General features: G+C 40.5%; 1 protein-coding gene across 4 annotated transcripts; it reads left to right on the top strand.

The window, feature by feature from the left end:
• Positions 1–591: 591 nt before the first annotated feature.
• khnyn (KH and NYN domain containing) lies at positions 592–14466 on the top strand. 4 transcript variants are annotated; one of them, XM_087176378.1, is made up of 9 exons: positions 592–841; positions 5004–5261; positions 6605–6739; positions 7520–9288; positions 9711–9841; positions 10734–10830; positions 11686–11793; positions 12483–12584; positions 12803–14466. In XM_087176378.1, exons 1-9 carry the CDS (start codon positions 818–820, stop codon positions 13191–13193), a joined length of 3015 nt encoding a protein of 1004 aa, XP_087032504.1. In that variant the 5' UTR covers positions 592–817; the 3' UTR covers positions 13194–14466. The 4 variants fall into 4 exon arrangements, with proteins under 4 accessions (XP_087032504.1, XP_023271160.1, XP_023271159.1 ...); XM_023415392.2 differs by having other exon boundaries at positions 604–836; XM_023415391.2 differs by lacking the exon at positions 592–841 and adding an exon at positions 1978–2323.
• Positions 14467–16509: the final 2043 nt, after the last annotated feature.

Here is a 16509-nt window from a genome sequence, read left to right as displayed (position 1 = left end):
GAAGTGTTTTTGAATCTCACGTCACAGGCACAAGCTTTTTCTGGCTAAAATGATTCTAATGTTTAACAAAAAAACAGTTTAGAGCAGATTTAAAAGATTATTTCATATTTCACCAGCAGAGGGCAGAGTCCTAAAATGACTAACAGGAAATGGGAGGTTTAGGTTTAGGTTTAGGCTGGATCATCAACAGGGCAAAGCCTTGAAGGCCCTGTCTGCACTGTGTCACAGTTAAACTGTGATTAATTGCAAATTTGTATAATAATAAGGATTGTTAATAAAAACTTAACTACAGAGACTATAGATACTGAATGTATAGATACATTTCAATTGTAAGGTGGCTCAAAATCTACTTTTAATATCTTTTAAATCCTAATTGTTTAATCAGAAAATTTAAAAAAACATAACTTTTCCATTATATTAATAGCAAATATAGCAAATATACTGACACACTCCAATCCTATGGTGTAATACCAAGAGGTGAGTGTTTTTTTTTTTATTTACAGTCACATGATAAGTGTGAGTGTGTGTGCGTGTACTGAAATTACATCACCACTGTAACTTCAGACTCAGGTTAAAGGGGAACTCCACTTATTCTGCCTACAGATGTCGGGGAGTGGGTGGCGCTGCGTCTCTGAGAAGAGACCCAGAGACCCCCGAGGGTCGGTCGGGGCTGCTGACTAAAAGGCTGAAGATGATAAAACTCTGTGAGTGTGGAGTGAGAAACAGGTGACTTCACCTGACCTCTGTAGGCCATTCCTCATGTAACTGCTTGAGACCGGAGGATCAAGGTGACATTAGCCACGACCTGCACACTCCGATGAGACAACTGTCAGCAGGTGAGGTGCATTGTGGGTAATGTATGCATCAGGTTTGGACGAGAAACCATAAAATAGACGATTTCTCTGGTTCTGCTGCATTGACTTTGATACTTTCTTGTTTTAAAGGTCCACTGTGAGTTAATGCTAAACCAGTGGAGGCTTCTTTTAAACACACACACATAATTGTTTACCTGTTGTTTAGATGAATAAGCTGGTGTGAAATTTTAGTAATTAAATGCAGTATTTGTTGGGGACTATTTTCAGCCATGGATTAATAGGTCTTGGTGAGTGTCTGAAGCAGGGCATGGTGAATGTGTTCATGTTCACTGTAATGAAATAACAATGTGTGGCTTATTGAAGCCTTTTAGGACAACAGTGGAGCTCTTTGATCTACACAGACAATACTTTACGAGGTAGAACCAATTCATTGATCTGGTTTTGGTGTTTATGACTTTGTTGACAATAAAGAAAATTGTCAGATTTATCGTTTAAATGACACCCTTTGAAAATCCAGTTTACCCCCCCCCCCCCTCACCCGCCCTCTCGCCCCAAACAAAGTAAGACAGGATGTATTGAAGGAGGTGACGTCTCTCTTCCTGTTTAAGGCAGACTCCTTATCTTCAGGCTGCATCAAGTCAGACAGATCCTGAAACCGTTTTGTAAATAGAAAAAAAAAACCTGAATATCTGAATAGATAAATCTCTACTGGACTGGGAGATATTGAGAGAGCAATGCGGAGTGTTACACACAGTCTGCTGTATAACCGTGTGTGTCCTTGAGTCAACCAGCAGTTTTTTAAAAAAAGACAGAAAAACCCCGCATGTGACGTCAGTGGAAATCCCCTCTAGCTCCAGTTTGAGCAAAAGTCAATAAAACATTTTATAAAACATATTTTAAAATATAAAAGCTGTAAAATTTGAATCTACATTTTTTTTTTTGAGCGATATGATCATTTGCTATAATTTATGTTTAAATAAAATGCACAGAAACCCTGAAAAAAAAAATGTTTTGATTCATGAAAATACATTTTCACGTGGTGTAAGAGTCCAAAGACGCATGTGGGGGGTTTATAGGCTGACTAAGAAATATGCAACGGTATTACATAAACAACATGACCTTCGCACCCAGCTACACGATTCCGCCCTGCCTTTGCGATAAACTGCGTGTGTGCGTATGTGTGTGTTTCGTTTAGTTTCGGTTTTGTCTTGGGGTTTCCATGGGTGTAATGATGTCCAGCTCCGCCGCAGGAGGAGCAGCAGCAGCAGCAGCAGCAGCAGCAGCAGGAGGCTTCTTCCTTCCTGGTCGCAGCAGCGGCGGCGTTGTTCGGTCACTTTCCGTCCCTCTCCCTCCGCGGAGCGATTACTTTGTAACGTTACGCGGCGTGAAATGTTGAACTTTGATACTGGTACATGTTGTTGTTGTTGTTGTTGTTGTTTTTGCGGGATTGCGGAAGACTGAAGCGAGCTGCGCTGCCTCTGGAAACGAAACTTTGAAGTCGACCTCACGTAAGAAAACGATAAAGAAAGATAATATTTTACGCTTTTAATGCTTTTTTTTTTTTTTTAAACACAAACTGTCTGCTATTCTAAACTAAACGGCGGAGTGTCTCTATTTCCTGCTCTGTTTCTGACAACAACACATTCAGTGTCTCTATTTACACTGAGATAAACGTTTCACAATACTGAGACTATCGCCAAATTATACTCCACAGGCCGTGTTTGGACGCTTCTAATATATTTTTCTTATGTCTTTTTTGGAGATTAAACTGATTTATATGTGTTTGGGGGACTCGCAGTAGCAAAAATATATATATATTATGTGAGTCTGCTAAAGTAGCTGTTGTACTGCACTGCCCGGCCCAGTGAAACAAGTTAGAGATCATATGCCAGTATATTAATAATAGGCTGCAAGCAGGGAGGCACACCGCGGCCTACTTTACGTGTTGGAGTTTGCAAAGGTATGCACATCAGGTGTTTGAATTATTTCCATTACACTTCTACTGCCCTATAAGTTATTATCCTGCTACTCTACTATATTATCATGACAGGTATAGTTATTTTTCAAAATAAGATTATACATGTGATGCACCTTTTAAAATACAAGTGTAAACCACTGTTTTATTGTTTATTGTTTATAAAGCAACAGCTGCTCTTCTTGTGGTCTGTATTCAAATGCTGTACATTACTGTGCAGAAGCTTAAGGCACTGAAAGTACAGTGAGGAAGCTAAAATAAAGACATAAATAGTTTTTATTTATCACTTATTTTCATAGAAAGTGCAGTAAACCATGCAGGTGTCATGACATCTGCTGCAGGGCTCCTTGTTTCTTCTTTTCTCTGAAGATACAGTAGTTCTTTATGACTCTGGCTGTGTGTTCGCAGAATGAATTACGGGCCGATCATACGCCTCCATCATGGTGTTACATGATGGATAAGGATCTAAACATCTAAGGTGCCTGAAAGTTCTGCACAGCGTTGCACATACTGTATAGTCAGCATTGCACACACACTTCTTACAGTAAATGGTGAAGTTACAACATACAACATTAGATCCAACAAAAAATTACTTCAAACATATACAAAACACACATGCAATGAGCACAATTTTCATATAAGTTGTATTAGTAGTAGTAAGTAGGTTTCATAACGTTCATATAAACATAACCCCCCAAAAAAACAAACAAACACAAAAAATCACAGGCTTATTTATTTTTCAGGCCTTCACAACCTTTGTGACCCTTTGTGACCCCTGTGACCTTTGTCATGTCTGTGAGCTGTTCAACCAAAGAGAAAGTTTCCCTCTGAATTTCTCTGGTGGTTTTATTGCGAGTAGAAGAGGTAAAACTCTCCAATACTTCACAGTAAAACATAAATATGAGAGAGTTTTTAATTTTTTTGGTTTTTTTAATGAATATACAATTGTGTAGCAAAGCTGTTGTTTTTCTTCTGTCCTTCCCCGCTCAAAGTGCGAGATATACAGAACATGCGTATTGTATGCTCATTTTACTCATTTTATAAAGACATACAGTGATTTGAAAAGTATGTGCAGAAATACTTACAGTTATTCAGATTCAAACAACTTTATTTATCCTAAGAAGAGCAGTACCTTTGCAGCTTACCCAGTCCATACACACAGCTTTAAAACTCACAGGCAAAGTAGTTATATGTCAGAGGCAACGAATCGGCATACTTGAGTCAATGCAAGGAACAACAACCAGCCATAAGGAAAATATATAAGAATAACAAGTAAAATGGATAAAATGACACATTATGTTACAGTTTCTATCATAAATATATAATATAAATACATAAATGACTGATTTTAAAAAATGTAAATTTAAATATATCTTTTAAAAAGAGCATTTTATTGTACATGATGGAAGCAGGGCTGTATTATCAACTTGGCAAAGTGTGCAACTACAAGACCCGTCAACTTCTTTGTAATTATACTCAAAGTCTATAATATCTCAGTCGATATCTTCAGTGATAACTGTTAAACACTATGTAGAATGTAGAGGTCCTTCCTTGAATACGTGCACGGGTTTACCGATCTGAATCGGGAGCACGACAGCTTCCGTACCGCCGACCCATGCTGTTAGTGAGCGCCACACTGTCACACCTTGAAACAGAAAGAAAAAACAAAACACAAATCACATCCACGCAAAAGAAAACAAGCTACAAGTGTTGAAGCGGGTGTTTTTTGTGCATTATACAGTCTGTGCTTTGTTTCTAACAACGGGGAAGAAGATGTGGAAATTACACCGGGGCTCCTCGGGACTTGCGGTTGATATTAGAGCTGCGATTGTTACTGGATTCATTGATTGACAGAAACATTATTCTAAAATTAAATCATTGTTTAAGTAATTTTTAAAGCAAAATCAATATTTGTTTTTGGTAGCCTTTTAAATTTGATGTTTTGATTCTTTTCTTTGTCGCTTTTCTTACAGTAAACTGAATATCTTTGGATTTTGGATGTTTGATTTGAAAGTTTTAGGAAGTTATTTGTCACTATTTTGTAGACAACATGATTAATTTAATTTCCAAAATGGACGATTAAATAGTTTAATTTCATCTCTTGTAATTATGTTATAGCGTTGATTAAAATACCAGCCGTCACACAGTTTATGTTCTTGTCACCAAAGTGTCTAAACTCATTCTAACAGATTCTTAAAATGTGTTTTTCGCAGTATGTTCGACTGATACAGGAACGAGGGATGGACGGTGAGAGAAGCGATGGAGGAGGAGGAGTTGGTGGAGATCCTGAGGTGGAGGATGAGTTCACGTGTGCTGGGATGCTGCGGGGATCTCTGGCCACCCTGCACGGCACCGTGGAGCGGATATTCATGGTGACGTTCGGGATCGGGGCGGATGATTTGCCGCACGGCAACAACGGGCAGATTTGGCTGAAACTACGAGGGCAGAGCAACAATGTGAAAGCTGCCAAAGTAAGCCGTATTTCTTAGCTCTTTACTACACTATTAGTCAAGAGATGAGTCATTTCTTTGGGTTACGTTGCTCAACAAATTGTGGCCACATTGCTAGAACCATTTAAAATGACTTATCCTTACCAGCCCTATTTTATACTTACTCTTCCTTTTCCTTTATTACTGTATTTTTTGTTTGTTTTACATTACTCCTGATTCTTTATTAGTTAGTAAACCTTGATTTGTAAAAGTTGCCGTATCACTAAAGTCGTGTTGTTGTTCCTGATAGTGTCGAGTCTGCAGTTCCTCAGAAGTGACTCATCCAGGGTTTTTAAATGTTGATTAATACCTGTCTGTTGAGTTTCAGTCCAATGCAGTCAGAGTGATTGACAACAAAAGATGAAAATCACTTCTGGTAACTCATAACCAAAAGTAGGCGACTACAAACTGAACTGCAAAGTTTTGTTTTTGGTCACAACAATGGCAGTAGCTCTGCTGAGTAACATCACTCATGCAGTAATAAAACAATACATACCAGTAATCACATGGTACACGCACATATTGACTACAACCATATGCAGGTCTACTTCCTGTAACAATCACTGCATTTCTTTTTAGTTGTTCGTTTTGTCCGTATTTGTGGTCGTGTTGCACTTTTTTTGTGTTCATGTCGCATCTCTTTGTGGCTGCTGCGGTGACTTCGTGACTCTTTGTGCTTGTTTTGTCTCTGTGGGCTCATCTTGTCTCTCTTTGTGGTCATTTTGTGCATATTTATTGGTGGATTTGAGGGTCTTTGTGGTTGCTTTATTCCTTTTGCATCTCTTTGGTGTCTTTGGATTTGTCTCTTATTGGTCCTTTTTGCTTCTTCTTGTGCTCATTTTGTGTCCCGCTGTAGTAACCCTTCTGTTTACATCAGCTGTTCGACCATCTTCAGTTACACTTTTACAAACTTGATCCTCCACCTCACAAAATCACCAGTCAAGGACCACTTACTCACTTGTTCCAGAGCTTCTGACCACATCACATGGTCTTCAGTGGCAGATGGACTTTGCTCAGTTGTCATGGAAGTGTAGAATATTAAGCTTTTCATTATAATACCAATAAAAATATAGAATGATAAAGAGTTGGAACATCTGAGCAAACTGAAGATCAAGTGATACGGTTAAGAGCTCCAGAACAACAAATGGACATTGAGATTGTTTAGTGATATTATATGATGAACTTTGATGACCATAAACTAATGTTTTTCTTTCCTAAAACAGGGACATAATATTTAGATCTTGTCCACTAATACTGTACTTTCACCTTCTGTACCGTAGTAGTTTAACAACACAGTAATGATGGTAAATATTTCCACCCTGTAGTTATTTGTGAAAGGAGTCGTGAACCAGGAGGAGCAGCAGGAGGTTTCCTACCCCGGGTTCCTTCACTGTGTCTTCTGTGGAGCCAGAGGCCTGTTCATGAACTGCCTGATGAAAAGCACCTCAGCACATATACTGGTAAGTGGTGGATTTTGGATCTTTCTCTAGATTGTGTTCATACCATTTAGATTTAAGACGAGACAAGGCTCCTAAATTCTCATATCCTCCCTATAACATGATTTTCTCTTCTATGTATAGCACTCCGATGAATTATTACTCACCTCCTGCTTTGTACAAATCCCCCATCAGCACTAACCACTGGGTACTTCATACTTAGAGTGCCATCTATGACTATAACGGAATAATGATAGTGACTAACGATGTGATATGTTGGGATTACATTCTTGTTATTCCTGAAAAAAATTACATTATTAGTCAATATCATTGTTACATCATCAGCTACATCCTTTATGAAGTAACAGCTGCCGCGTAATGTAAAACCGTGATGTTGTCACTGGGAATTTTTTTTTTATTATTAAGATGTGTTGTGAGAATGTATATATAGTACTCAGGGAAATTTTGTTACCTTTTTACAACTTTCCTTTTCACTATTAGCTGCTATTTTTCTACTACTACCTCAAATTCCTTAGAAATCCCTTATCAAAGTGTTTTTACCCCTTTATAGAAAAAAGGGTGTGATTACCGAAGGGTTTTTATAAACTTGTACCTGATCAGTTCCTCAGACTCTGTGTATCACGTTGTTAGAGTTTTCATTGACAGTATAAGAATGGAGGTGAGTGGTAAAAGTAGAAGTAAAGTAACAATATTGATATGTAATAAGAGAGTTAAAAGACTTTATTTTGCTGACATTAAGACAACTAAGAGTGATGTCTTTCTGCTTCCCTCTCACCAAACCAGGTTGGCTCTCCGGGATCCCTGCTTATATCAGGTCTGGCGGAGCCGGTGGTGCGAGCCTACTCCCTTATTACCGATCTGGTGGATAGATATGAGGGCACACAGTCCAAACGCTCTGAGATCGGGGACAGAGGCTGCGGTGAGTCCCTGGATTCACGCCGGGCCTTCAAAACTCTGGTTGAGAAATGGGAGGACAGGCACACCCTGGATCTTCTGGTGCTTCCAGGGTCTGTGAAGGAAATCTTGCTGGACTTGGTAAAAGAATCGGGATCTGTATCGAGCCCGAAGGCGGCAGCGACAGACAGAAACGAATCGGAGGACAGATGGGACAAACCCTCTGCCATTACGCACACGCTCCCTGAGCCCTCCAACACTAATGATCAGTGGGTTGAAGGGATGACTGCAGGTTCAGGAAAAGACATTGCAGCCGCATTTGCAGGCGCCCGGGGGAGAGCAGAGGGTGCTGAGGAAAGACTGACACATTCTCCACAGGAGGTAGGAGAGGAGGGGCAGCCAGAGAGGAGGGAAACAGTAGGTACCAAAGAAGAAGACGGGCCTGAAGGGGAGGAAGAACAGGAGCGGAAATTGTCGATGGGAAACAAGGAGTTTTGGCTTCTTTTGAAGTTCTTCACAGCCATGGGGTACACAGACGATGTCGTGAAACGAGTACTTGCCCGAACGGGACCTAAAGAGGCCTCACAGATATTGGACTTGGTTCAACAGGAGCAGGATCGCAGCGACCGGGAGCAGATGACTCAAGGTGGCGCAGAGCCAAAACATAAAGATGGTGTCATGCCGAATAAGAGCGAGAGGAACCGACCCTGCGAGACGGAGCACAGGGAGGCCGAAGAAGCAGCAGGAGGAGATAAGGCGATAAGGTGTAATGGGGAGGTGGGAGAAGTTTGTGAAGGAGAGGGGCATGGAGCGGCAGGATGCACAAAACACTTTGAGGGAGGTAGTGCAGAGGAAAAGGAGGAAGGACACGAGGAAGACTTCGTCCTGGGAGTGTTGAAGAAAGCTGCAGCCAGCTGTGGGTACACCGAACACAAAGTGGCCAAAGTCTACAACATGTTGCCCGATCGATCCACCCACCAGCTGCTCCTGGAGCTGCAGAGAGAGGGGAGCAAAGAGACAGACTTCAGGGAGGGTCCAAGAGAGATGGATGATGTGGTGCTGGAGAAAGACGGACCAAAATTTGGACCACCAGAGGACAAAGAAAAGAGAGAATCCGATGATGAAGGATGGGTAGAACTGCCCAACTTAACTGCTGTTGCAGAGGCAGATTTGTTTCCTTGGATTGATAAACCCCAGCCGGCAAAGCGACACCAGCCTTCAAAGTCACATATTCCACGCCAGATCATCCTGCCTGAAGTCAAAGGACCACCCGTGCCTATTTATCCCACATCCCTAGATCCCCCACCCAATTTCCCAACTCACAAACAGTATGACCAAATCATGCACTGGCCCAATCCATCCACCTCAAAACAAAGTCATTCAACTCACACCAAGGTCTTAAATCCAAAGCCCCAATCCTCCAACTCTGTAAAACAAACACTTCAAGCCCCTCAGCCCAACATCTTCCTCAGGAACGACTCGTCTCCCACCCGATGGAGGGAAAGACGGGGTTTCACGCCTTCTTCTTCAGTGGTGGTGACAGGCGAGCAGCGTTTCCTGGAGGGACTGCAGACGCCGTTTGAACTCAAGCTCGCAGACAAGCCGGGAGCCCCAAAACTGAGGGCGATCATCATTGACGGGAGCAACGTGGCCATGAGGTGGGAATTACAACAAAGAGAGGGGAAGTCGTGTCGTACACGCTCTCTAATGTGTGTGTCTTAATAGGTTTATTTTAAATGGGGTTAATATGGGATGGACATTTAAGTTGTGTTTCCCATTTGCTCTTTGAGGAAAAGTACACGGTTTAATATAAAGGATTGTTCTGACATTTAAAAAAATATTTAATCCAGGATGGGTGATAATCTGTCCATTCATTTACATATTATGTTGCCCTTGATTCTGGAAATGTTATTTAAATTAATTAATTAATGTTAATTGGGAAGCAGCTCCACTGAAACTTTAGTCTGTTGGTTGATGAGCTCTCTCCAAGCTGCTGACTGGATTCTTCCAAAGATTGTTTGTGAGTGAAGAGACGCATCACTGTTGTGTTGTTATAAAACTCCACACACGTTTTCCACAGTCACGGTTTGGGTCACTTCTTCTCCTGTCGAGGAATCGCTCTTGCCATCCAGCATTTCTGGGACAGAGGCCATCGTCACATCTGCGCTCTCCTGCCACAGTGGAGACAGAAGAGCGACCCCCGGATCAAAGGTAACACTTCCTGTCCTTCATGTAGTATGTTTTAAACCTAATATTTTATATTATAGAAACTAAAAGTATTATAATAGTTTGCATGGTGTATACACCTTAAGGCTGCAACAATGAATTGATTTTGTGATTATTTTATTTTTCAATCACAGTAAGTAAGTGCTTTGGTAACAAAATTGTCAGAAGTTATTATTTTTTTAAATGTTACAATTTCCAAAAACCCAAGCTGATATCTTTGAATATTTCTTTTTTGTTTGATCAACAGTCCAAACTGCAAAATCAATTTACAATCACATCAGACAAAGACAGAAACAGCGAGTTCTCACATTTAAGAATCTGGAGCGAGGGAGCCGTTGGCATCTTTGCTTAAGAAAAGTGCTTAAACTTAAATTAATCAATTATCAAAATGGCTACAGAATCATTTTCTATAGGTCAGCTAATCGACTAATTGAATAATCTACTAATGTTTTCAGTTCAGTTCAGAACACAGACACACACATACACCTGTTTATTTAAATAGATCCCTACCTATTTGGTTGGAGCTAATTTATCTCCAGCTTTATCAATAAATTGATCTCCTCCAGCTTTTTATTAAACATTGTGAATGCTATGGAAAACTGTTTCCAGTGTAGTTCTGGGTGACGCAGTAATCCCCTCATATTCTCTGTGAAGTACATATTGTGGTTTTAAAATGACAAATGCTTCTGTTCCTCCATGCATGTGTGCGTGTTCGTGCTCACTGGCTCGTGAGCGCGAGTTATACTGCTGCTTATATTTGATTCTGAGTCACATGTACGGGAAAAACAAATCTGAGCTGGGCCAATATGTGAGTGTGTGGGTGTGTGTTTTCCCTCCAGTGCAGACTAAACACAGTGTTGTTTGTTCTGCCTCTCAGAGCAGCACTATCTGACTGAGCTGCAGAAGCTGGGCCTGCTCTCCTACACCCCCTCCAGAGAGGTCCAGGGCAAGAGGATCAGCTCGTATGACGACAGGTAGCTGGGCTCCCGCCTAAATGATGAGATGAGATGTGTAATTGTCAGTACACGGTGTCTGTGTTGTAACAGCAGGAGGCAGAGGTTAGAGCAGAAAGTGAATAAACAGAAAGCTACTAGTTTCGATCACCGGCTTGTAAAATCTGTGTGAAAGTGAGAAACCCTCTCACCACCACTGGCTTCTGTCAATGTGCAGCTCCGGTGAAAGTGTCGAAACTGCTGTAGTCATAATTTTTACATAGTGATACAGTAGCATCTTTCAAATCATTCTGATTGCATTATTGTTTTGTTTGTAAAAACATGAAAAAAATCCAAATGAAGTTGGGGTACCGAACAATAATAACGATACTAATCTTCATAATATGCTGTTTTAGAAGTTAGTATACAAAAACATCAACATACTTTACCATTTCATGCTAATAGAAAATGATATTTGTAACGTTGGATGTCAGCTTTGGAAATCTACTGCCAATGGAAGTTCAGAAATAGAAACCCAAATGTTTTTCAAATAATGTAATACTTTTTTTGTTTGTTTTCCAAGATTTTTTTGGGGCCGTTTCACCACTACCCACAAGTTATTTTAATTTTTTGCAGCTGTGAGCAGCAGTTTTCCTTTGTGCATTGCATTGTGGGAGAGTAATGTGCATCAACAGCACACTTGAAAGTACACAATCTGTCTGGTTTGATTACACCGTCCTTTGTCTGCTGAGAGTCACCCGTAGGTTGTCAGGTGTTGGGAAGGGGCAGTTGCGTTGAGACTACCACTGTGGGGCGCCAAAGTCTTGAAAACACGTTTAGCTTCTTCTCCAGTTTGCTTTTATATCTCTCTTCTCTTCTCGCCCCTTGTTTCCTCAGATTCATGCTGCAGCACGCGCAAAAGACGGACGGAGTGATCGTAACTAACGACAACCTGAGGGACCTCTCAGACGAGACCCATGTGTGGAGGGACATCATCAAAAAGAGGTAGAAAAGGACTGCACATAATGAGAGGGTGGAGAGGGTGGATGGTCTTCTTCTTCTGTATGTAGTCCCAAAGGTTAAACAACGGTCATGGCATGTCATCAAAGAGACCTGTGGACCCCCCGCCCCCCCCCCCCACCCCCGAGCCATTAGCAGTCATTTGTTAATCCACTCTTATCTTCTCCCCTCTTCAAGAAGCTTTGATCTGTCTTTAGATGTAAATGTGCCAGACCAGACCAGGTTTGGTGTTCTGGTCAGAGCAGCAAATGTCTTCACAACTGATTTACTGCTGTGAGAACTGAACTCAGAGTCTTAAGTCTTGAAGCTGGAGTCAATAATTGGGGGGTTGTCTGGAATCCATCACACCTCAGATGTGTTCGTCCTGTGTTCTGCTCAGAGACCTCCATCATTTGTAGATGTTGCCTTGGGCTTTGGGAAACCTGGATGTCACAATTTTCTGACATTATGTTAACTGACTAATCGATTAATTGAGACTATAATCGACAGATTCATCAATAGTAAAAGTTATCATTGGTTGCAGCCTGGTTTTGGATTGAGCATTGCGCTCAGATACTGTTGCAGTCTCCAGTATCAACATGAATGAATTCAGATAAAGATAAAGATATTTTATAGAGCTGAGGTTTCACTCTCCTGTATGAAAGCTCATTACAGTGCTCTGATCTCATCCTCAGACTACTTCAGTACACGTTTGTTGGGGATCATTTCATGGTGCCGGACGACCCCCTCGGGAGAGGAGGGCCTCACCTGGATGACTTTCTACGTTCAGAGCACAGGTATTAACCACACACACACACACACACACACACACACACACACACACACACACACACATTGTATTCCTCCATGTTGTAGTTATAATGCATGTGTATTTGCATATTTTAATCTCAATCAAGAAAGACCCCCCCCCCTCTATGTGATTAATGTCGTTTCATAACAAAATGTCTATATATTGCTGAAAGCTCTTTGAATTAAGTTCTTTGTTTCCTCTCAGGACTCCTGACCCAGGAAACCACTCTTTTGCCGGTGTAGCCACGCATTTCCCTTCCTCCAAACCTCCACGTTCCCAAACGGAGCTGCTTAGCTTCCGTGACCGAACGCTGGTTGGTGGTCCCGACCCGCCGAGCAGAGGGGGCCGGGGGAAAGGGAGAGGGCATGGGAGAGGGTGGGACGTGGGACACCAACACCGGCAGCATGGAGCTGCAGGTCCCGGACTGGGGTTCAGAGCTGAGAGGAGTCCAGAGGAAACAGCCCGCCTCAGAGAGCAGCTCTGTCAGGTGTTTCCAGATCAGGACAACATGGTGACGCTGGCGCTGCAGTGCCACTCAGCAGAGACAGACATCAACGTGCTGTCTGATCTGATCTTGGAGCAGCAGCAGGACTAGAAATCGTTCTCTGGGTTCATGCAGGCTTTTCTTAAGCTAGTCTATTGATCAAATATTATTTTCCTCCAAACCAACTACAGCAAATCATACTGGTTAATCAGTGCAAAGATCTTATAAATTATCAGATGAGTGGTGGAATTTTCTGTTGAAAGTCCAACACACATAATTTAAGTATGACGCTCACTGTTTCTCTCTTCTTTGCATACCTCCCTATAACAAGAGCCTAGAGACTGTACTAAACATGACACATGATGTAAATCCTGTTTACTTGTTAGAGACGGACCAGTTTTGCCAGTGTCGGACCCTACTCGACCAGTTTTTGTCTGTCCACTCTAAAACAACATCCTTGACTCTTGCTCATCCTTCAGTGGCCTCGACCCACCCACGCCGAACCCCTGACTTTTTACCTCTCGTCATCAGGTTGAAATATTGATATGTCCAGTAATATCAACCAAAAATACCTGCAAAACTAACAGCATTCCCATAAGCCTCTCCTGTAGGCTACGAACGCTATAGTCTTAGCATGCCAAACTAGCACATGAACACAGTAAACATTATACTTGCTAAACATCAACATGCTACTGATGCATACTGGTGTTAGCATTTAGCTCAAATACAACCTCTCAAAGCCACTAGCAGACTCTTAAGTCTTATTTAATGTCTTTTTAAAAGCGCAACCGATGCATAATGACGGCAGCCATCTTCCTCAGGGTTGTTTTACTGGCCCTTATTAGGCGACCACACACCTCTTGAAAAAAGCGGTGTGCATCGGTTGTGTTTTTCATCATTTTCCCACTCTCTCTTTTGTACTTCACTATTGTTAGGCCCAGCACTGAGTTTAAGAAAAGAATTACATGTGCTTAAATGTGACATTTTTAAGAGAGGATTGCTATATTTGAAAAATTTTATTTTTAGACTTCAGATTTTATAGCTACCAGCTGGTTTACCATCGGGACCATCGGGTGTGAGGGGTGCCCAGGTGAAGTTTAGAATAAAATATTGTGTACCCTCAATTATATATTTTTAACTTATTTTAACCAGAGTGTGCCTAGATGAGGAATCTGAACTTCATGAGGGAAAACCGAACTAAAAGGTGAAAGCGAGTGAAATTTTCCTTGACATCTCTGTGACTGAAGATCAGATCCTCAATCCAACTTCTCAAATGCAATTTTAAACAAATTTTACCAATTGTGAAATACAATAATCATGTTTGTATTGTTTGTATTTGTATTTGTTCTGCTGGTTATTGTTTCATTAAATCGGTTTATGAAGACCATCAGAGTATTTCTTGATCGAAGGGATTGAAAATAAAATCTAATAAGTTGCTGTTGGGTTTGAACGTGTTTCTGCTGCACTGTGTCTCTGCAGTACTTGTTTCTGTTTTCGCTGTCCCAGAATCAGCAGCTTAAAATCATCTCAATCTAGAAAACTGGAGGAAAAAGAATAAACTTACTTTGAGCTGGACATGGTTTTAATTTATTTCTAAGTCATAGTCAATCAATGTGAATATAATTTGTAGCATCAGAGCATTATGAAATCTTTAGCAAATAAATCAAATTCATAAACTTAAAAAAAAAAATCCATTAAGCTTTAGTTTCATTCCACATTAATTCCAATTTAATTTCAGGGAAACTTCACTCATATTGTGATGTATAAACAGACTTGCTATAAATTTAGTTCATGAACATTTCCACCAGAGGCTGCACTTTACCACAGTTTATCAAGGAGCACTTTGTTTTTGATGTTATTTTAAGTACACAGGAGTAGCTTCTTGTTTCGGTCCGTAACGGTCGTGTCTTTTACCACAGTTTCCTGTTCAAACCCAAAAAGGAAGAACAACTCTGCAGTAGTTCTGAGAGATTGTCAGTGTTGCTGCAGTTTTTTTTTTTTTTAAATGTCAGAGACAGAATTAGAATTAAAAGCTTACGGTGATGTCTTACACTTCGCACATACAGAAATGAATGCAAATGTTCCAGTGTAAATGTCCTCCAGTGAACAGGTGAGCTTCTCATAGAGATGTGTTAGGGCAGAGTGATCTGATCTGAAACGATGGCAGTGAGCAAATGCACAAATGCATTTAATAACTGAACTCTTGATTCTGGAGTGAAATCATCAGCATGTCAACTGACTGAGCGTTTTGTATTAGAAACACTAGTGAAGAGTAAACTAGTCAATATAGACAATTTAAATATGAAAACACTAGTTTCAAGAAGATTCCTCTCAGGTGAAGTTTCCTCCAAAATGGCTGAAAAATTAAAGAATAAGAGGATTCAGAAGCAGCTGGATGCATTCATCTGCAAAATGTCAAGAATGTTGTTCTGTTTGTTGCTTTCTTTTGTTATTGCGACTTTTTGTCTTTTCACACAAACGTGAATGCACAACATACATTTGTGTTTACAGCAGAAAAGGATGGAGATTATTATTGGATTATTGATTATTATTGACTTATTGCTTTCCTGGACTTCACAGAGGAGGATCTCTTTCTGAGAATAGAAGCAAACTAAACCGGTTAGGTGAGTTACGAACAATAGTTACAATAGACGGCACATCTATTTTGGGAACATCCTGAGCAGGACAGATTTTTCACACAGGTGTATGAAAGAAAATAAATGTTGGGTTTATAAGATTCAATACGTTTAGCGACATCTCATTCACCTCTGGAGGAGTTTCAATTAAAGTGAGAAGCATGCAGCAGGTGGTGGCTGTAGGTCTGATCCATATTTCTAAAATCAGTTTAACACATTTTCCATATTATGCAATAATGGAGAAGTACAGGCATGTAATAGTGAGTGCATCAGAACCCAAGAGGAAAAACTAAATATCATGGGACAGGAGAGATTTTATTGGAATCTTATTTATAGGGAACAAATGAATGTATTCATTTTTTTTTAAAATATGTCCAAATATATTACAAAATATTAAATAAAAAAAATCTTGTAGCGTCCCAGGAGGATGGACATAGTGGAAAGTCTCCCAACATGCACCGGGGTAACAGATATATGAATCATGCATCATTTCTAGTGTTATTTTGGTTGACATTTTGTTATGCTCATAGCTTGCCACAATAAAGATATACAGCATGTAAAATATGTTTTATTCTCTCATGTCATGAAACTACCAGTTTGTCTTGTTGTGTTTTGTGTTTTCCTTCTATAGTCATGCTTCATGCACATAAAGTGTTTTGGGCATAAGTCACTACCACTTCAGATCCATTTTGGTTGGTAGTCGTCTTATGTAAAGACAGAAAGAGATGAAGAGCGACAGAAAGCACAAGGCAACATTTCTCTCGACTGTTTGTTTAGTTGTTTTCCGTTTT

The sequence above is a fragment of the Seriola lalandi genome, unplaced genomic scaffold (genome assembly GCF_002814215.2).
Source record: "Seriola lalandi dorsalis isolate HSWRI2012SDOR001 ecotype SW California unplaced genomic scaffold, Sedor1 jcf7180002054549, whole genome shotgun sequence".
NCBI classification, from domain to species: Eukaryota; Metazoa; Chordata; class Actinopteri; order Carangiformes; family Carangidae; genus Seriola; species Seriola lalandi.
This window is presented reverse-complemented; position numbering and strand designations above follow the sequence as displayed.

Excerpts from the sequence above, each read along its gene's own strand:
- khnyn (XM_087176378.1), top strand. The coding sequence starts at position 818 with ATGAGACAACTGTCAGCAGGTGAG. Across the intron at positions 842-5,003 it reads GACAACTGTCAGCAGGTGAG|TATGTTCGACTGATACAGGA; the intron begins GTGCATTGTGGG and ends TGTTTTTCGCAG. Across the intron at positions 9,842-10,733 it reads GAGCGACCCCCGGATCAAAG|AGCAGCACTATCTGACTGAG; the intron begins GTAACACTTCCT and ends TCTGCCTCTCAG.